The sequence below is a fragment of the Stenella coeruleoalba genome (assembly GCF_951394435.1).
Source record: "Stenella coeruleoalba genome assembly, chromosome: 7".
Classification (NCBI taxonomy): Eukaryota; Metazoa; Chordata; class Mammalia; order Artiodactyla; family Delphinidae; genus Stenella; species Stenella coeruleoalba.
In genome coordinates, this window is record NC_137153.1 from 17,792,002 (window position 1) to 17,813,978 (window position 21,977).

General features: G+C 38.1%; 1 protein-coding gene across 9 annotated transcripts in view; it reads right to left on the reverse strand.

The window, feature by feature from the left end:
- HMBOX1 (homeobox containing 1) overlaps positions 1–21,977 on the reverse strand; it is a 184,993-nt gene that overhangs the window by 85,762 nt on the left and 77,254 nt on the right. For all 9 annotated transcript variants that reach the window (XM_079925777.1, XM_079925774.1, XM_079925776.1 and 6 more), the window contains exons 2-3: positions 15,529–15,608; positions 1,267–1,743 (exon numbers count right to left, since the gene is read on the reverse strand). In XM_079925777.1, coding sequence (XP_079781903.1) covers positions 1,267–1,743; positions 15,529–15,551 — 500 coding nt within the window. In that variant the 5' untranslated portion in view covers positions 15,552–15,608. The remainder of the gene's footprint in view (positions 1–1,266; positions 1,744–15,528; positions 15,609–21,977) is intronic.

Consider the following 21,977-nt stretch of genomic DNA (forward strand, 5'->3'; position numbering starts at 1 on the left):
CAGTTTGTTCAAAAGATATTTTACCTTTGTGGTACTATAGGATAGATGTTCCATATGGCAGTATTAAGTCACCATTATACTATCTTCAAGTCCTAAAGTCTTACAGAAGAACTACAACTCATAATTATAGGTTATAATTTTATTTCACAAATTACTGCTACGGTTTCTTTCATATATACTGTAACTAATCTACCTGCAGGCTCTCCTCCCTACTACAGTAGCGATAATCTACTGAAAACAATGCTTTTATCAACTCTTTCCTACAGACCTGTAAGAACTCCTTTAATTTCCACCAAGTTAAACATAAATTATGTATATGGAATTCAAATCTTCCCCAAATCTGTACTGCCTCTTAATATACTATTCTTATTACCATATCTAGCCAATCTGCAGTTTTTATAAGACTAATCATGTCTTGCCTTTTCTACCTGTTACCATTCCCTTAACTTTAAATAAAGCTCCTATATTTTAAAACAGAAGCTATCCTTTAAAGCTTAGCTCAAATTCCTCCATTCAATTGACATATTAAGCCCTTAACATGTGCTAAGGACAGTTCTAGATCCTGGAGACACAACAATGGAAAGCACATCAGTGCTGCCCTCAAAATGTCCCAGGTCCAGGGTGAAGCCTCTCCTAATCACCTCTGTTGAAACTCGACTTTTCTCAGTGTTTCAAACTCTAAGTGTTTACACTTATTTTGTAATAGATAACATTAAATTTGTGTGTGCGTGCGTGCGTGTGTGTGTGTGTGTATGGCATCTATTGCTAAAATTAGAACTTTAGCTTCTTAGGGGTAGAAACCATGTCTATTTTTCTGCTTAAGAACATTGCTTTTTAAATAGATGCTCAAAATTATTTTGTTGATTGGCATGTTGGAGGGAAAAATTAAGAGTATACGTATCATGATAAAGTCATCCTATCAGAACAAGTACTTACAATGGATTTAAGGATTATAATGTGTTTGTTAGAAATGCAGAAAATTCAGATGTTAGTGATTAGAGCCATAAAGAGAAGGCTAACCTTTGCTTTGATAACAGAGAGGATGGAAAAGACTTATCAAGCAGCAAAGAGAAAGAACTTAAGTAGAGAAGAAAATTAAATGTTTTTGAATTAAAAACATAAAAATTTTAATTTTTTTCTTTATCACTAAAGGAGGAGGGGACATCACAGTTCTTATAGGTAAAGAGCTGAAATACAGCTTCATTACTCAAAATCAGTCTTAAGAATATAAACATTTGGAGGACTCTGAATAAGAAAGGAACTAACCTCATTAATTCCTCTACTTTATCATCTACATCTAGGTCCTCTTCTGAGGCTTCAAAACTGTATGACCTCTGACCCATGCTGTTTGCATGGTAGCGAGTTGGTGACATCTTTCCATTGGATGTGGATAATCGCTCGTTATTCTCCCTCCCATTCTGATTGGTAGTACAAGGCTGTGGGGAGGTATCATAACTGTTGCTAGGTGATGGGGACATTCCAGAATGCTGGGTCTGTGTGGAAGCTGTAGCTGTAGAGGAAGATGCTGGAACATTGTTGGTAGTATTCCCATATGAACTTCCTCCGTAGCTGGACCTTCTTCCAAACTTGTCGCTATGCTCTTGATCAAGACGGTCCAAAGTTTCCAAGGCATGGAGAATTTCATGTTTAGTCATTCCAGTACGTCGAAGGCGCTGAAGCAGATCTATCTGCTCTATGGTAAATCTGGGTTCATCTGTATAGTGAGACATGGTTTCCAGCAAACTAAAACAAAAAAAATTTTTTTAAAGTTCCTTTATTTACAATATCTACCAAAGAATATATCATTATGTATTGAGAATGCACAGAAGATAAAATATTTCTATATCAACTTCTTTACTGAAAATGATTAAGACATTATTATTATCATATTATAATAACAGGAATATTTTGTTTTATCAGCAAAACTGACCTAGGAACTCTGTGATTTCATTTACTGTAGACAAACAGTTTGGTAAGCTTAGCCCAAGGAAATACTAATAACCAGCAAGAATATTTAAATGGAAAAGTAAGAGAGGCACACAAAAAAATTTATCAAGCACCATTTTACCCACCACTTTGCAATTTCATGAGTATTTCATCTCTGTAATGTATTCTCTCTTAATAGTTATCCCAAGAAATGGATCTTTCGTGGTGGTGGCCAAACTGAACTATTCATTTTTCTTAGGAAATTGCTTCTCCATTATGCTTCCTTTAACTAACACAAGATACTGTAGCACACCAGAAAATGTCTCAGAGTCAATAACAATATTAAGTTCAAGGGAGCTGTCAAATATCATAAAAATTCTCACTACTTGAATTCCTTTCTTATAAAACCTGACTTTCTTAAGATTTTTTTAAGTGGGAATTTCTTCTATTTTTATTTTTATAGTTCTAGTGCCAAATAGGTTGCATGGCATGCAGCAGGCTCTCAGTAAGTGCCTGCTGATGGAAATAAATGTCAAAGAATTTTCTCATCCTTTCCAGGTAAATTTCTGCTCTGGGCCAGTTCCCCTAAGCTGTTGGAGATCTATTTCTCTATCCCTCTATACTAAAAATTTATTGAACATGCACTCTAGGCAGGCATTGGGCAAGAGTTTCAGGTAATATAATCTCAGTTCCTGACGACAACCCTCTGTAGTTTTTCTTTTAAGTTTTACATTGATTGATTGATTGTTGAGGAAACTAAGGCTCACAATGCTTTTGTAGCTTGCAAACAAGTCTGATTAAGACACAGAAAAGATTTAAACCTTACTGACTCCAAAAGCATGCATCATTCTGCTTTCCAATATATGGCAGGACTTACTGGAATCAAATGATATGGGACACAGGCTTTTGTCCTTTTTTAAATCTCCTAAACCACTTAGATAAAACCTACTGATGGACTAGTGGTTCTAGTAACAGTTTTTTATATTTAAGATCTTTGCTCCATCTAGAATTTATATTTACCTAATGAGTGTGAAAGGATTTGAGCTTTATCTTTTCCCAAATGGATAGCTCATTTGTCCAATATGCTTTACTGAGTAATACATCTCTTCTCCTCTGGTCTGAAATGCCACCTTTATCATATACAAAATTTCCACAAAAATCTGTATCTACCTTTGGAGTCTCTATTCTATTGCAATGACTGCTTTGTCTTCTAAGTCCTTTTAAAAATAGCAGGCGGGACTTCCCTGGTGGCGCAGCAGTTGAGAATCCGCCTCCCAATGCAGAGGATACAGGTTCGATCCCTGGTCCGGGAAGATCCCACATGCCGCGGAGCAAATGAGCCCGTGCGCCACAACTACTGAACCTGTGCTGTAGAGCCCACATGCCACAATTACTGAAGCCCGCGTGCCTAGAGCCCGCGCACCACAACAAAGAGTAGCCCCACTGGCAGCAACTAGAGAGAACCCAACGCAGGCAAAAATAAATAAACAAAATTTTAAAATAAATAAAATTAAAATAAGCAGGCAGAAGATGGCGGAAGAGTAAGACGCGGAGATCACCTTCCTCCCCACAGATACACCAGAAATACATCTACGCGTGGAACAACTCCTGCGGAGCACCTACTGAACGCTGGCAGAAGACCTCAGACCTCCCAAAAGGCAAGGAACCCCCCACGTACCTGGTTAGGGCAAAAGAAAAAACTAAACAGAGACGGAAGGATAGGGATGGGTCCTGCACCAGCGGGAGAGAGCTGTGAAGGCGGAAAAGTGTCCACACACTAGGAAGCCCCTTCGCGGGTGGAGACTTCGGCAGGCGGAGTGGGGGAGCTTGGGAGCCGCGGAGGAGAGCACAACAACAGGGGTGCGGAGGGCAAACCGGGCAGATTCCAGCGCAGAGGATCGGGCCGACCGGAACTCACCAGCCGAGAGGCTTGTCTGCTCGCCCGCCGGGGCGGGCGGGACTGGGAGCTGAGGCTCCGGCTTTTGTCGGAGCTCCGGCAGAGGACTGAGGTTGGCGGCGTGAACACAGCCTGCAGGGCGTTAGTGCACCGCGGCTGGCCGGGAGAGAGTCCGGGGAAAAGTCTGGACCTGCCGAAGAGGCAAGAGACTTTTACGTCCCTCTTTGTTTCCTGGTGCACGAGGAGAGGGGATTAAGAACGCTGCTTGAGAGAGCTCCAGGGACGGGCGCGAGCCGCGGCTAAAAGTGCGGAGCCCAGAGACAGATATGAGACGCTAAGGCCGCTGCTGCCGCCACCAGGAGGCCTGTGTGCGAACACAGGTCGCTAGCCACACGCCCTTCCGGGGAGCCTGTGCAGCCCGCCACTGCCAGGGTCCCGGGATCCAGGGACAACTCCCCCGGGAGAACGCACGGCGCGCCTCAGGCTGCAAAGTCACGCTGGCCTCTGCCGCCGCAGGCCTGCCCCACACTCCGTGACCCTCCCTACCCCCCGGCCTGAGTGAGCCAGAGCCTCCGAATCAGCGGCTCCTTTAACCCCGTCCTGTCTGAGCAAAGAACAGACGCCCTCCGGCGACCGACACGCACAGGCGGGGCCAAATCCAAAGCTGAGCCCCTGGGAACTGTGAGAACAAAGAAGAGAAAGGGAAATCTCTCCCAGCAGCCTCAGGAGCAGCGGATTAAAGCTCTACAATCAACTTGATATACCCTGCATCTGTGGAATACCTGAATAGACAACGAATCATCCCAAATTAAGGAGCCCTGTGGATGAAAGGCTCTTGGTGCTGCAGCCAGGAGTCAGTGCTGTGCCTCTGAGGTGGGAGAGCCAACTTCAGGACACTGGTCCACAAGAGGCCTCCCAGCTGCACATAATATCAAACAGCAAAAATCTCCGAGAGATCTCCATCTCAACGCCAGCACCCAGCTTCACTCAACGACCAGCAAGCTACAGTGCTGGACATCCTATGCCAAACAACTAGCAAGACAGGAACACAACCCCACCCATTAGCAGAGAGGCTGCCCAAAATCATAATAAGTCTACAGACACCCCAAAACACACCACCAGACGTGGACCTGCCCACCAGAAAGACAAGATCCAGCCTCATCCACCAGAACACAGGCACTAGTACCCTCCACCAGGAAGCCTACACAACCCACTGAACCTACCTTAGCCACTGGGGACAGACACAAAAAACAACAGGAACTACGAACCTTCAGCCTGCAAAAAAGGAGACCCCAAACACAGTAAGATAAGCAAAATGAAAAGACAGAAAAACACACAGCAGATGAAGGAGCAAGATAAAAACCCACCAGACCTAACAAATGAAGAGGAAATAGGCAGTCTACCTGAAAAAGAATTCAGAATAATGATAGTAAGGTTGATCCAAAATCTTGGAGATAGAATGGACAATAGAATGGACAAAATGCAAGAATCAGTTAACAAGGACCTAGAAGAACTAAAGATGAAACAAGCAATGATGAACAACACAATAAATGAAATTAAAAGTACTCTAGATGGGCTCAATAGCAGAATAACTGAGGCAGAAGAACGGATAAGTGACCTGGAAGATAAAATAGTGGAAATAACTACTGCAGAGCAGAATAAAGAAAAAAGAATGAAAAGAACCGAGGACAGTCTCAGAGACCTCTGGGACAACATTAAACGCACCAACATTCGAATTATAGGGGTTCCAGAAGAAGAAGAGAAAAAGAAAGGGACTGAGAAAATATTTGAAGAGATTATAGTTGAAAACTTCCCTAATATGGGAAAGGAAATAGTTAATCAAGTCCAGGAAGCACAGAGAGTCCCATACAGGATAAATCCAAGGAGAAATACGCCAAGACACATATTAATCAAACTGTCAAAAATTAAATACAAAGAACACATATTAAAAGCAGCAAGGGAAAAACAACAAATAACACACAAGGGAATCCCCATAAGGTTAACAGCTGATCTTTCAGCAGAAACTCTGCAAGCCAGAAGGGAGTGGCAGGACATATTGAAAGTGTTGAAGGAGAAAAACCTGCAACCAAGATTACTCTACCCAGCAAGGATCTCATTCAGATTTGATGGAGAAATTAAAACCTTTACAGACAAGCAAAAGCTGAGAAAGTTCAGCACCACCAAACCAGCTCTACAACAACTGCTAAAGGAACTTCTCTAGGCAAGAAACACAAAAAGGAAAAGACCTACAATAACAAACCCAAAACAATTAAGAAAATGGGAATGGGAACACACATACCGATAATTACCTTAAATGTAAATGGACTAAATGCTCCCACCAAAAGACACAGATTGGCCGAATGGATACAAAAACAAGACCCATATATTTGCTGTATACAAGAGACCCACTTCAGACCTAGAGACACATACAGACTGAAAGTAAGGGGATGGAAAAAGGTATTTCATGCAAATGGAAACCAAAAGAAAGCTGGAGTAGCAATTCTCATATCAGACAAAATAGACTTTAAAACAAAGACTATTAGAAGAGACAAAGAAGGACACTACATAATGATCAAGGGATCGATCCAAGAGGAAGATATAACAATTGTAAATATTTATGCACCCAACATAGGTGCACCTCAATACATAAGGCAAATACTGACAACCATAAAAGGGGAAATTGACAGTAACACATTCATAGTAGGGGACTTTAACACCCCACTTTCACCAATGGACAGATCATCCAAAATGAAAATAAATAAGGAAACACAAGCTTTAAATGATACATTAAACGAGATGGAGTTAATTGATATTTATAGGACATTCCATCCAAAAACAACAGAATACACATTTTTCTCAAGTGCTCATGGAACATTCTCCAGGATAGATCATATCTTGGGTCACAAATCAAGCCTTGGTAAATTTAAGAAAATTGAAATTGTATCAAGTATCTTTTCCGACCACAACACTATGAGACTCGATATCAATTACAGGAGAAGATCTGTAAAAAATACAAACACATGGAGGCTAAACAATACACTACTTAATAACGAAGTGATCACTGAAGAAATCAAAGAGGAAATCAAAAAATACCTAGAAACAAATGACAATGGAGACACGACGACTCAAAATCTATGGGATGCAGCAAAAGCAGTTCTAAGAGGGAAGTTTATAGCAATACAATCTTACCTTAAGAAACAGGAAACATCTCGAATAAACAACCTAACCTTGCACCTAAAGCAATTAGAGAAAGAAGAACAAAAAAACCCCAAAGTTATCAGGAGGAAAGAAATCATAAAAATCAGATCTGAAATAAATGAAAAAGAAATGAAGGAAACGATAGCAAAGATCAATAAAACTAAAAGCTGGTTCTTTGAAAGGATAAACAAAATTGATAAACCATTAGCCAGACTCATCAAGAAAAAAAGGGAGAAGACTCAAATCAATAGAATTAGAAATGAAAAAGGAGAAGTAACAACTGACACTGCAGAAATACAAAAGATCATGAGAGATTACTACAAGCAACTCTATGCCAATAAAATGGACAACCTGGAAGAAATGGACAAATTCTTAGAAAGGCACAACCTGCCAAGACTGAATCAGGAAGAAATAGAAAATATGAACAGACCAATCACAAGCACTGAAATTGAAACTGTGATTAAAAATCTTCCAACAAGCAAAAGCCCAGGACCAGATGGCTTCACAGGCGAATTCTATCAAACATTTAGAGAAGAGCTATCACCTATCCTTCTCAGACTCTTCCAAAATATAGCAGAGGGAGGAACACTCCCCAACTCATTCTAGGAGGCCACCATCACCCTGATACCAAAACCAGACAAGGATGTCACAAAGAAAGAAAACTACAGGCCAATATCACTGATGAATATAGATGCAAAGATCCTCAACAAAATACTAGCAAACAGAATCCAACAGCACATTAAACGGATCATACACCATGATCAAGTGGGGTTTATTGCAGGAATGCAAGGATTCTTCAGTATATGCAAACCAATCAACGTGATACACCATATTAACAAATTGAAGGAGAAAAACCATATGATCATCTCAATAGATGCAGAGAAAGCTTTTGACAAAATTCAACACCCATTTATGATAAAAACCCTGCAGAAAGTAGGCATAGAGGGAACTTTCCTCAACATAATAAAGGCCATATATGACAAACCCACAGCCAACATCGTCCTCAATGGTGAAAAACTGAAAGCATTTCCACTAAGATCAGGAACAAGACAAGGTTGCCCACTCTCACCACTCTTATTCAACATAGTTTTGGAAGTTTTAGCCACAGCAATCAGAGAAGAAAAGGAAATAAAAGGAATCCAAATCGGAAAAGAAGAAGTAAAGCTGTCACTGTTTGCAGATGACATGATACTATACATACAGAATCCTAAGGATGCTACCAGAAAACTACTAGAGCTAATCAATGAATTTGGTAAAGTAGCAGGATACAAAATTAATGCACAGAAATCTCTGGCATTCCTATACACTAAGGATGAAAAATCTGAAAGTGAAATCAAGAAAACACTCCCATTTACCATTGCAACAAAAAGAATAAAATACCTAGGAATAAACCTACCTAAGGAGACAAAAGACCTGTATGCAGAAAATTATAAGACACTGATGAAAGAAATTAAAGATGATACAAATAGATGGAGAGATATACCATGTTCTTGGATTGGAAGAATCAACATTGTGAAAATGACTCTACTACCCAAAGCAATCTACAGATTCAATGCAATCCCTATGAAACTACCACTGGCATTTTTCACAGAACTAGAACAAAAAATTTCACAATTTGTATGGAAACACAAAAGACCCCGAATAGCCAAAGCAATCTTGAGAACGAAAAATGGAGCTGGAGGAATCAGGCTTCCTGACTTCAGACTATACTACAAAGCTACAGTAATCAAGACAGTATGGTACTGGCACAAAAACAGAAATATAGATCAATGGAACAGGATAGAAAGCCCAGAGATAAACCCACGCACATATGGTCACCTTATCTTTGACAAAGGAGGCAGAAATGTACAGTGGAGAAAGGACAGCCTATTCAATAAGTGGTGCTGGGAAAACTGGACAGCTACATGTAAAAGTATGAGATTAGATCACTCCCTAACACCATACACAAAAATAAGCTCAAAATGGATTAAAGACCTAAATGCAAGGACAGAAACTATCAAACTCTTAGAGGAAAACATAGGCAGAACACTCTATGACATAAATCACAGCAAGGTCCTTTTTGACCCACCTCCTAGAGAAATGGAAATAAAAACAAAAGTAAACAAATGGGACCTAATGAAACTTAAAAAGCTTTTGCACAGCAAAGGAAACCATAAAGAAGACCAAAAGACAACCCTCAGAATGGGAGAAAATATTTGCAAATGAAGCAACTGACGAAGGATTAATCTCCAAAATTTATAAGCAGCTCATGCAGCTTAATAACAAAAAAACAAACAACCCAATCCAAAAATGGGCAGAAGACCTAAATAGACATTTCTCCAAAGAAGATATACAGACTGCCAACAAACACATGAAAGAATGCTCAACATCATTAATCATTAGAGAAATGCAAATCAAAACTACAATGAGATATCATCTCACACCAGTCAGAATGGCCATCATCAAAAAATCTAGAAACAATAAATGCTGGAGAGGGTGTGGAGAAAAGGGAACCCTCTTACACTGTTGGTGGGAATGTAAATTGATACAGCCACTATGCAGAACTGTATGGAGGTTCCTTAAAAAGCTACAAATAGAACTACCATATGACCCAGCAATCCCACTACTGGGCATATACCCTGAGAAAACCAAAATTCAAAAAGAGTCATGTACCAAAATGTTCATTGCAGCTCTATTTACAATAGCCCAGAGATGGAAACAACCTAAGTGTCCATCATCGGATGAATGGATAAAGAAGATGTGGCACATATATACAATGGAATATTACTCAGCCATAAAAAGAGACGAAATTGAGCTATTTGTAATGAGGTGGATAGACCTAGAGTCTGTCATACAGAGTGAAGTAAGTCAGAAAGAGAGAGACAAATACCGTATGCTAACACATATATATGGAATTTAAGAAAAAAAAAATGTCATGAAAAACCTAGGGGTGAAACAGGAATAAAGACACAGACTTACTAGAGAATGGACTTGAGGCTATGGGGAGGGGGAAGGGTAAACGGTGACAAAGCGATAAAGAGGCATGGACATATATACACTACCAAACGTAAGGTAGATAGCTAGTGGGAAGCAGCCACATAGCACAGGGAGATCAGCTCGGTGCTTTGTGACCGCCTGGAGGGGTGGGATAGGGAGGGTGGGAGGGAGGGAGACGCAAGCGGGAAGAGATATGGGAACATATGTATATATATAACTGATTCATTTTGTTGTGAAGCTGAAACTAACATACCATTGTAAAGCAATTATACTCCAATAAAGATGTTTAAAAAAAAAATAAGCAGGCAGAAATCTATAATTTTTTTGTGAAACAGTTCTAGTTTTAGAGACAGGCTCATTAAAAATAAAAACAAACATTTTGTGGACCTAAAATAACATGCTGCAGGTCATTTGTGCCCATGGGCCACAGTATCTGCCTTATACCTATAAACATTTTCTTTTGCCCTCTTCCAATATTCATTTGTGACAAGCTATTCATCATAAAAGTCCTGTTTTCATGACAATTACATTCTTTCCTGATTGCCTAGTTTTTTTCCTTCAAGGTTTTATAATGTAAAATTTTAAACACAGAGAAAAGTTGAAATAAATTTACAGTGAATGCCCATACACTAACGACCTAGATTTTACCATTAACATTTTACTTGCTTTACTACATATCCATCCATTCCTTTATGCATCCATCCCTCTATTCATCTCATCTTTTGATGCATTTCAAAATCAGTTACAGACATCTGTACACTTCCCCCTAAATACTTCCACATGTATATCATTAATTAGAGCTCAGTATTTGTTCAGGTATTTTTTCTCTTGAAGTAAAATTTAGATAAAATAAAATATGAAAATCTTATGTTTACCATCTATGAGTTCTGAGAAGTACATCCACCTGTGAAATTCAAACCCCTACGAAGTTACAGAATATTACCATCACCCCAGGAAGTTCCCTCATGCCCCTTCCTGGTCAGTCCCTGTCCTCTTCCCTCAGAGGCAATCACTGCTCAGATTTTTTTCCCATGACAGATTAGTTTTGTCTGTTCCAGAACCTCATCTAAATGGAACTTCTATGTATTCTTTTGTGTAAGGCTTCTTTCAGTATAAAGTTTTTGAGATTCATCTGCAATGTTGTATGTATCAGCAGTTTGTTCCTTTTTATTACTGAATAGTACTTCATTGTAGGAATATACCACAGTTTTGTTTAGCCATTCTATTTCGGACACCTGGACGGCTGCCAATTATTAGCTATTCTAAATCTTTGGCAATTACAACTGTACTCTGCTAATTTTCTTGTTAGCTTCATATACCACCCCCTCCCCCACACCCCCCATAACATACCATCAGCTAGTTGGGAGAGAGAGAAAAAAAAAAAAACTTTCAACCAGAGTAACTCATTTACTTTTTCTCCTAACTGATGTCAAAAGAACCCTGCTTATTAACACAAATGCTCTATTATTAAAATGCTATGCAGTGTTGGTAATGTTCTGTTCTATGCTAGTTACATTACATAGGTACATTAGCTGTGAACATTCACCAAGTTGTACACTACTGATTTGTACATTTTTCAGTAGGTATATTACATTCAAAATTTGTTGAAAAAGCTGTGTAAACATTTTCCTAATGGCTTATAAGAGACACTTGACACTTCAGTTTCTATCTTAACCCTCAGCCCTTGGTCCTTTCTATCAAGTGCTTAGTAACACATTAATTCTTAATCCTAGGAAGTTCTTTTTAAAAGTAGCTGCCAAGGGCTTCCCTGGTGGCGCAGTGGTTCGGGGTCCGTCTGCCGATGCGGGGGACGCGGGTTCATGCCCTGGTCCGGGAGGATCCCGCGTGCCGCGGAGCGACTGGGCCCGTGAGCCATGGCCGCTGGGCCTGCGCGTCCGGAGCCTGTGCTCCGCGGCAGGAGGGGCCACAGCGGTGAAAGGCCCGCGTACCGCAAAAATATAAAAAATAAAAAAAATTTTTAAAGTAGCTGCCAAATCCCTTTAGTAATCCAAATAATTTACCTCTTAACTTAATGATTTGGTAAATTCAGGTTTCTGTACGTTATTCTTTGCTCTTGAAAATGGAGTTGTCCATTGCTAACTTCATGCTTTGAAGGTCTTCATACTTTCAAAATTCACCATAAACTGACCTTGTTTAGATACGAGATTTCAAGGACTGTTTTATTATACAGACAAAAAAAATCAATTATGATATTTTCCTATCCCATTTATATCAGAGCAGATAGAATTCTGTATATAATTCTTCAAACGTCTCTCTGTATGGAACAGCACTCTGTATATATTAGCATAAAACTAAAATAAATTACAAGAATTTAACCTGTTAACTGAAAAGTATCCATCCTAAAGCTTATATTACAACTACCAGAACTAAAGATTCCACAGTATCTGAAGCAATGTAATATTATGTTATTTCAGATTCCTTGACTATGGGAAACATTTTTAATCCAAAGTCATAAAAGGATATAACAGAAGGCACCTATTATTTTGTCTGCACAGAATGCCTCATTGTTTCCAATCACATGTTCTTGGGGATGTCACTCAAAATACCCTACCTTCTGGCCAACAGCGTGGGCACACAAGGAAACCAAGCCTTGTTCTCCTCAAAATATTCAGGTTAGAGTAGAAGGAAGATGGACAGTCACTGTAACTGTGCTCAGCTGTGGGAAGATGTTAGTCTGGTATATTCCTCACCATGCAGAAGAAGCTAGTTTGTAGGAAACTAAAGCAGGCATACTAAGAAATGCAGAGCAAAGGGGAAAGTTCTACAGTGTTCATATCCCTTGTTCTAGTCATTCCTAAGCCCCTACCTCATCCCTGCTCTTCTTCCCCACCAGGGGTTGAACCCATGCCCCCTGCAGTGGAAGCGCAGAGTCTTAACCACTGGACCACCACGGAAGTCCACTCCTGCTCTTCTTGCTATATTGTTATGTAAGAGCATAAACTTCCCTTTATGCTTCACCTTGTTTAAATTAGATGTCTGTGCCTTGCACCAAGAGAGGTCCCTAATACAAAGATATACCTTAAGTAAAAAGATCTACAATTGCTAGAATAAAATGTATGACTCCTATAGAGCAGAATGATAGTGGCATAATGAGCAGGATCAAATCATGCATATGACACTGAAGGTACAATATTTTACTGAGAAAATGCCAAGATTAGAAGCTTTCTTGGATATTGAGAACAATATTCCAGTGGCATTAACATAAACAAGGTACACATTCTGTCATTTTCGAATTTTATTTCTTATAATTCACCTAGTTTAAGCACATAATCATGAAATTATGGCTAAAATGACCTACAAAGGTCATCTAAGTCCATGATACCAGCAATTCTTTTATAACAGAAAAAGATAACATGTAAGAACTGAATTAATTTTCCTATGTAGCAGAAGAACTGTTCACAGGATAAGGAACATCTTTCACTTCAAATTACTAATCTGAATGCAGACTCAGGCCAACAGTAATTGAAAATGATGTGAGAAGAATTTTGACACTGTAACAACACAGACAATGTCTGAAGCATAAAAGAACAATTAAATTCAGGAATTATGCCTCAGTTCATAAACTGACATTCTAAAAGACCATACTACTAGACCATAATAGTAAACGTATTTTACAATAAATTTTACCCCACTTGGATATGTAAACCCTTCTTGGATAAGGCCCGAGGTCCAGAACATACTTTCTTAAACTAAATCCTATAATCATGAAGGTTAAAGCATTCACAAATGATTAATCTTGAAATCATATGTGCAAATATGACACAACTACCTTACCTGTAAATCATCAACAGATAATAAGACCTTATTGGATAACACAGCATTTTCTTCAGCTTGACTGCTGTCTTTATCTTTTTATCTAGAATGACTAGGCAAAATATGGTCTAGTCATGTATTAGTTTTGTTTGTCATACATGGTATTTATTCCATGATGATTTAACACATTATTGCATCAGTCATAATATTAACCAACTAAAGACGTACTAAGGCCCTTCTTACTATTTATGGCACATTACACACACAATTATTATTACCATCAAAGGAGAGGCAATTTTAAAGTAAGAAAATGACAAGAGTGAGAATAAGTAAGAAATGAAGATTTGCTGGGGATTGAGCTTCACAGTATGGTAAAATGATTCTATAATTCAAACCAATGGCAGAACTGACTAACGCAGAGAAGAGAGACTATGACTACAGATAATAGTATAAAAATGTTCTTTTCATAATAAAAAGATTTTGAGAAAAATAAGATTATATTCAATTTACAATCATACTTTAATAGCTATTTTTAAATTACCACTAATTAAGGTTGAGATTTTTAAATTACAGCCACCTTATACACATTTGGGAAAATAAAATCCTAGTGTTGATAAAAACATGTAAGTTTACAGAGGGAGATATAAATTAGGTGTGCAATCAGAGAACAGGAGACCATTTAGACAAAAATCATTCAACTAACACTTATTGAGTGACCCCTATGTGTCAGACCATGTACAAGGCAGAGAGGATGCAACAAGGAACAAATTAGGCAAAAATTCCTGGCCTCATGATGCTTAATTACATTCTAATGGCTATAGAAAATAGCCATTAACAAATAAATTGTATTTTTTAAAAAAGGGAAACTCAGGCCCAAAGCAAACACAGTGCCTTCCCTTTCCCAAGGACACAGCTACTTAGCAGCAACTCAGGCTACAGTTCACACCACCTGGCCTATTCCAGAGACTTTTAGATATATGATAAAGCCAATGAGAGAAGAAAAAAGTTTAACAAAAAACCTAAATAACAAGGAAAATCTATCTTAATGTCTACTTACTGGATTATAGAACTGTCAACCAAAACAGAAGGAATTTAATTGAAATATTGGTTGACCCAAATTTTAGAAAATGCTTACGCTAAAGGCACTCTGCACTAGACTCTAAAGATGTACTTAATGAGCTAATAGATACTTTATCTACTCTAGAATACTTTTATTCAGAGGCCTATTTAATATGAACTAGTGGTTACAGCTCATGTCCTAGCACAAAAAACACTCTCTACATAATACCACCATCCAATTTGTATTTTTTGCCAGACTCCAAAGAAAGTCTACCAGCTACATTAGCTAATAGACTTAACTACATTATCATCCCCAGTAGGTAAAGAAAATGGCTAAGGTGTTTAGTAGTTTGCATACAAAAGGCAGCATTAAGGTAGCATTCTTCCAATATTCTGCTTGTCACAAGGTATTTAATACCAGCCATCTGTTTCACAAATTTCTAGGCTATTAAGCAGTTTAAAATTATATGTAATTTTATGTTCAATTGAAAATTAATGTTAGACTTCAAACTTGAAACAGAAATGGTAAAAGAGAAAGTTGATAGATTTGAAAATTCATTCCTTACCACATAACTATGAAAAAATTCTTTCAGCTCTACAAACGCCTGCTGTCATTTGTGGATCATAATCATAATGATTTTTAAATTTTATTAAAACAATTGAGAGGATGAAAATTAAGAGAAGAATTAGATACTTACACCACTGGAAAGGAACTGAGCATACTTTACATGAGGTGAATCAATATCTTTTCTAGAGATGATCAGCGTTATTTATCATTCTGTGGAATAAAGACAGAAAATTCAGAAATAGTTTTTAATCAAGTATTGAACAAAAATTTTAATTACATACTTAAGGATTAACAGTTAACATCGGATACTCATGATTTTAAAATTATTTTGTAATTCTGAAAGGAAACATTGGTTTGAAGGAAAATTTTAAAAATAGAAAAATGCTTTTGATAGCTTTCAAAATCATTCACTTGGAAAAAGTAATGAAAATCATACCCCTGAAGCTTAATCTGTTACCAGACACCACTGAGGGAAACAGATTTAAACATGCAATGGAATATATATATATACACACACTGTAGTGACATTCAAGATAATTTGTTGATAATAACATCAATGCGTTTATGTAGAATCCTATAAACAAAAAACCACACCACAGCATGATTGCAGCTAACAGTCTTAACTGTGGGGTAAATCCTGGGGTCTAGTTCCAAGTCTATTACTTATTTTACTGCTAGCCAAATCTTCAGTGACTGAATTTCTCTAAGTCTCAATCTCTGCATCTATAAAACAGGGATAATAGATAACTACTTCAAAACGCTACAAGAATTTAAAACATTTTTTAAATGGTGGTGATGAAGCACTTCACAAACTATCAAGTAGCAGAGACTATTAATACCAGTTTAAAAAAGACACCAATACCCATGTCGATTCCTGAACAGAGTGTAAGTTAATAATGGAGTGAGTCTAGTACTTCTATCTTCTGATTAGCATTCTACTGCTTTATTCAGCATTCAGACACTGTGACCCCTTTCAATTCAGACATAGATCTGAACAAAAAGTGAAATCTACCATTCACAGTTTAGGAGCTAAAGATCATGTATTACTGACTGAACTTATTAGCACTTTCAAACCATAATCTATAGAGGCAGCTATTTCCATGAACTCAAAGTTAATATTATAAATTAGACAAAAGTTAAAAATGTTGATGTCAAAAACTCTCTCATTAAAATACACATTCAGCACTGAATTATATAAAGCAAGACCAAAGTGTCTAACAGTGACTAATGATATATGTGAAATGTACAGGGTAAAGTTAGAAATCTTTCATATTTCATATCCTAAATTGTAGCTTTAATGAAGTTCCTGCTGTAGTTAATTTTATTGCTGACTTAAGAAACACTGGTCCTAAAAGGTAGATATAAAATACAAAGAAAATCTACTGAAAATATTGTTGATTACATTTCCTAGACAAAATAGCAACACCAAGCCACAAAACTGATTACTGGTCAATACACGTTTTTTCCACTCTTGCTCAAATGCAGTTAAAATATACTAAGTATTTACTTGCCCTGACATAGGCACAAGGTCATAATATGAGTAAGATATGGTCCCAGCAGTGTAGAACCTTATTAAACTATGCGGAAGGGTCAAATAAAAATCACACACACACACATCCTTCTAATAAAAGGCATAATGTGATAAGTCTAAAAATTCAAGGTCTATGAGAATAACAATTTAGAAATTAATTTAGGTCACAGAGAACTGGGAAGACTTCTTCAAGTGAGATCTCAGCTGTTATCTGAAGTTTAGAATAAGACTTCCACCAAACCAAAATGTGAAGGGAGGTTAGAATCAGTGGAGGAAAGAATCAGGGAGAAGGAACAATTAAAAGAGATTATGAAGGATGATTAGGGAATAAGTAGACCTGTGTTGTTGGCCTTTAACATGTATGTATGAGAAGACAGGTAGAAAGGGAGGACTTCCACTATCTATGGAGGGCTGGTAAATGCCTTGCAGTAATTCTGACCTTTATTCTGTAAGAATGCGAATGATGCTACAGCTGAATCAGACAATCTAGGAAGTAAATCACCAAAGACCCTCATTTCACAGATAAGAAAACTGAGATTAAGACACTGATACAGACCTGTATAACTGCAAATCACTGAATTCATGTCATTTATATTTCAGATATAAATGGGCTAAAAATATTCTATAAAAATAAAATATTCTAAGAACAGAAGACCAAGCAAGCATGGTGCTATGAGTTCTCTACTCTCAGGTTCAACGTCACAGAGCCCTCCTAGCATAGGATACAGATTTTTTTTAAACTGACAGATTAAAAATGTATATTAAAATCACACCCATTAGAATGGCTATAATCAAGAAACAGAAAATAACAAGGATTGGCACAGATGTGGATAAAATAAAAGCTTTGTGTGCTGCCGATGAAAATGTGTAATGGTGGTGCCACTATGGAAAATACAATAGTATGGCAGTTCCTCAAAACAATTAAACACAGATTACCATAAGATCCGCAGTTCTACTTCTGGGTGTATACCCAGAAGAAGTGAAAGCAGGGACTCGAAAATATATTTGTACACCCAAGTTTATAGCAGCATATTCACAAAAGCCAAAAGGTGGAAACAAACTCAAATGTCCATCGATGGATGAATGGCTAAACAAAATGTGGTACACACATAACATATAAGGGAATATTATTCAGCCTGAAAAAACAAGGAAATTCTGACATAGTAACACGGATGAACCCTGAAGGCATTACACTAAGTGAAACAAGACAGTCACAAAAGGTCAAATACTGTATAATTTCACTTTTAAGAGGTATTTAGAGTCATCAAATTCAAATAGAAAGTAGAATGGTGCTTGAATGGGGCTGTGGAAGGGGGAGTTATTGTTTAATGGTACAAAGTTTCAGTTTGGGAAGATGAAAAAGTTCTAGAGATGGATGACAGTGATGGTTGTACAACAATGTTTACTGTGCTTAATGTCACTGAACTGTATGCTTAAAAATGGTTAAAATGGTAAATTTTATATTATGTATATTTTATTACTGCAAAAAGTAGAGTATTACAATAAAAGAAAATGTACATTAAAAGGTATCAGGGATAAAAGTTCAAGGATGCTGAATCATATTTAAGCACCCAGCTATAAAAAGCAAGTAAGTTATAAAAGATAAAAAATCAGCTCCTCATTGGACTTCTAATCTGTTATACTTTAAAAAAAGAGAAAGAAAGAGTTGAATAACATTCACAGGGGACAAGGAGAAAAGAATTCCATACCAACAAAACTTACACTTTGATATATGAAAAAAATTGCAAATATGCAAGAATTGAGAGAGTATATTTTCTCAGTTACCCCAACTGAGAAAAATAATTGAGAAAGGGTTCTAAATAAGAAAAAATAAACCAGAATAGAGACATGGTAACAGGGAAGATGATGAGAAAGGGTAATATAAGCAACGAATCTTTCAGTTTATATCATGTAATATACATTTAGATAATAACCGAATATCTAAGAATGTATAACTTACATGATAAATAAGGACTCTTGAAACAAAGGACTTTATCCCCAAAGAAATTTTAATAGATACCTATTCAAGATGTACTAAACAATCTATTCAAAATAAAAGAGTTGTAGGCAGGGTAGATGGAGGGAGGCAGAAGTAAAAGTACTCCCAAGATCTGAAAGAAGAGAACGAGGGGAAAACAGAAGAGAGGCAGAAAATAAAAGTACTCTAAAGGTCTCATCTTTTCATGGTCAAGAAGACACCTGGGAGAAAAATGCGCATCTTTTTGGGGAAAATAGTATTTTGTTTTAATTTATTTTGTTCTCTGCAAAAAATGCAGAGAAACATGTATCAATCGAGGCATAATTTCAAGGTCAAAAGTATTGAGTGGGGACTTCCCTGGTGGCACAGTGGGTAGGAATCCACCTGCCAATGCAGGGGACACGGGTTCGAGCCCTGGTCTGGGAAGATCCCACATGCCACGGAGCAACTAAGCCCGTGTGCCACAACTACTAAGCCTGCACTCTAGAGCCCGCGAGCCACACCTACTGAGCCTGCGCACCTAGAGCCTGTGCTCCGCAACAACAGAAGCCACTGCAGTGAGAAGCCTGTACACCGAAACAAAGAGTAGCCCCTGCTTGCTGCAACTACAGAAAGCCCATGAGCAGCAATGAGGACCCAACGCAGCCAAATACATAAATTAATTAAATAAATTTGAGTTAAAAAAAGTATCGAGTAGGATAAAGATTATACAATTGTAAAATATACAGTTTATGACCAATATGAGTTATAAAGTTGTATATACCAAATAACACAGCAGGTAATAAAGCAAAACTTATTAGAGCTTTAATAATTTTATTTTTAAAGATACAAATACACTCACTGATGTGTATAAAATTGATGACTAATAAGGACCTGCTGTATAAAAAATAAATAAAATAAAATTCAAAAATTTTTTAAAAAGCAAAGAAAAAAAAACATACAAATATACTGAGTTATTTCAGTATACCTTGTAGAAGAGACAAATATAGTTCCAAAAAACAAAAACAGAAATTATATTAACAATAAACTAATTTCAGAGATACGTAATATAGAAAATTTAGGAAAAGGTACCAAAAATATTTTGTTATAAATGACGAGATGACCTAGATAATCTTTGGATCAAAGAAGAAATCAAAAGAGAAATTATGATCTACATAGTAAGCTACAACATAAAATAGCTATGATTTAATAATCATAATAAAAACCCAGGTGACCTAGCAAAATTTGTATTCAAAAGTAAATTTATGGCCTTCATAGCTTTTAATATTTTTAAAAGGCAGAGGCAGGGGGGAAACCCAGTAAATAAGAAATTAGAAAAAATACAAACTGCATCAAAATGAACTAGGAAGAAAGAACTAAGAGATACTATTTGACATTAATATAAAGTAAAGAAGTTATAGAAAGCATAAATAAGTCCAAAAGCTAGCTCTCTGAAACATGATTAAAGAATCAGAGAGTCTAATAAGGGGGTGAAAAAAAAAAGAGTGAGAGGGAAAACTCACGATAGTCAAAATGAAAAGAGAAATCATAAGTATAGGAGAGAATTAAGAAAATAAGACAGGGCTTCCCTGGTGGCACAGTGGTTGAGAGTCCGCCTGCCGATGCAGGGGACACAGATTCGTGCCCCGGTCCGGGAAGATCCCACATGCCATGAAGCGGCTGGGCCTGTGAGCCACGGCCGCTGAGCCTGCGCGTCCAGAGCCTGTGCTCCACAACGGGAGAGACCACAACAGTGAGAGGCCCGCGTACCGCAAAAAAAAAAAAAAAGAAAAAGAAAAGAAAATAAGACAAAGCTAAGAAAATACAAATGCAATTTCTTGGCAATTCATTTGAAAACCGAAGAGAAAAATGTTTTCCCAGTAAGACAGAAAATATCAAAATTGACCCAAGAGAAATGAACTGAGTAGAACCAAATAGCACGAATTAAAGGTAATTAAAAATCTACTGAAGGAGGAGGAACTAAAATGGCGGAGTAGAAGGATGTGCTCTCACTCCCTCTTGTGAGAACATAAGAATCACAACTAGCTCCTGGACAATCATCGACAGGAAGACACTGGAACTCACCAAAAAAGATACCCCACATCCAAAGACAAAGGAGAAGCCACAACGAGACGGTAGGAGGGGTGCAATCACAGTAAAATCAAATCCCATAACTGCTGGGTGGGTGACTCACAGACTGGAGAACACATACCACAGAAGTCCACCAACTGGAGGAGTGAAGGTTCTGAGCCCCACGTCAGGCTTCCCAACCTGAGGGTCCGGCAACGGGAGGAGGAATTGCTAGAGAACCAGACTTTGAAGCCTAGTAGTATTTCACTACAGGACTTCGACAGGACTGGGGGAAACAGAGACTCCACTCTTAGAGGGCACACACAAAGTAGTGTGCGCATCGGGACCCAGGGAAAGGAGCAGTGTCCCCAGGGGAAGCTGAACCAGACCTAACTGCTAGTGTTGGAGGGTCTCCTGCAGAGGTGGGGGGTGGCTGTGGCTCGCTGTGGGGACAAGGACACTGACAGCAGAAATTCTGGAAAGTACTCCTTGGCGTGAGCCCTCCCAGAGTCTGTCATTAGCCCCACCAAAGAGCCCAGGTAGGCTCCAGTGTTGGGTTGCCTCAGGCCAAACAACCAACAGGGAGGGAACCGAGCCCCACCCATCAACAGTCAAGCAGATTAAAGTTTTACTGAGCTCTGCGCACCAGAGCAACACCCAGATCTACCCATCATCAGTCCCTCCCATCAGGAAACTTGCTCAAGCCTCTTACATAGCCTAATCCACCAGAGGGCAGACAGCAGAAGCAAGAACTACAATCCTGCAGCCTGTGGAACAAAAACCACATTCACAGAAAGATAGACAAGATGAAAAGGCAGAGGGCTACGTACCACATGAAGCAACAAGATAAAGCCCCAGAAAAACAACTAAATGAAGTAGAGATAGGCAACCGTCCAGAAAAAGAATTCAGAATAATGAAAGTGAAGATGATCCAGGACCTCGGAAAAAGAATGGAGGCAAAGATTGAGAAGATGCAAGAAATGTTTGACAAAGACCTAGAAGAATTAAAGAACACACAACA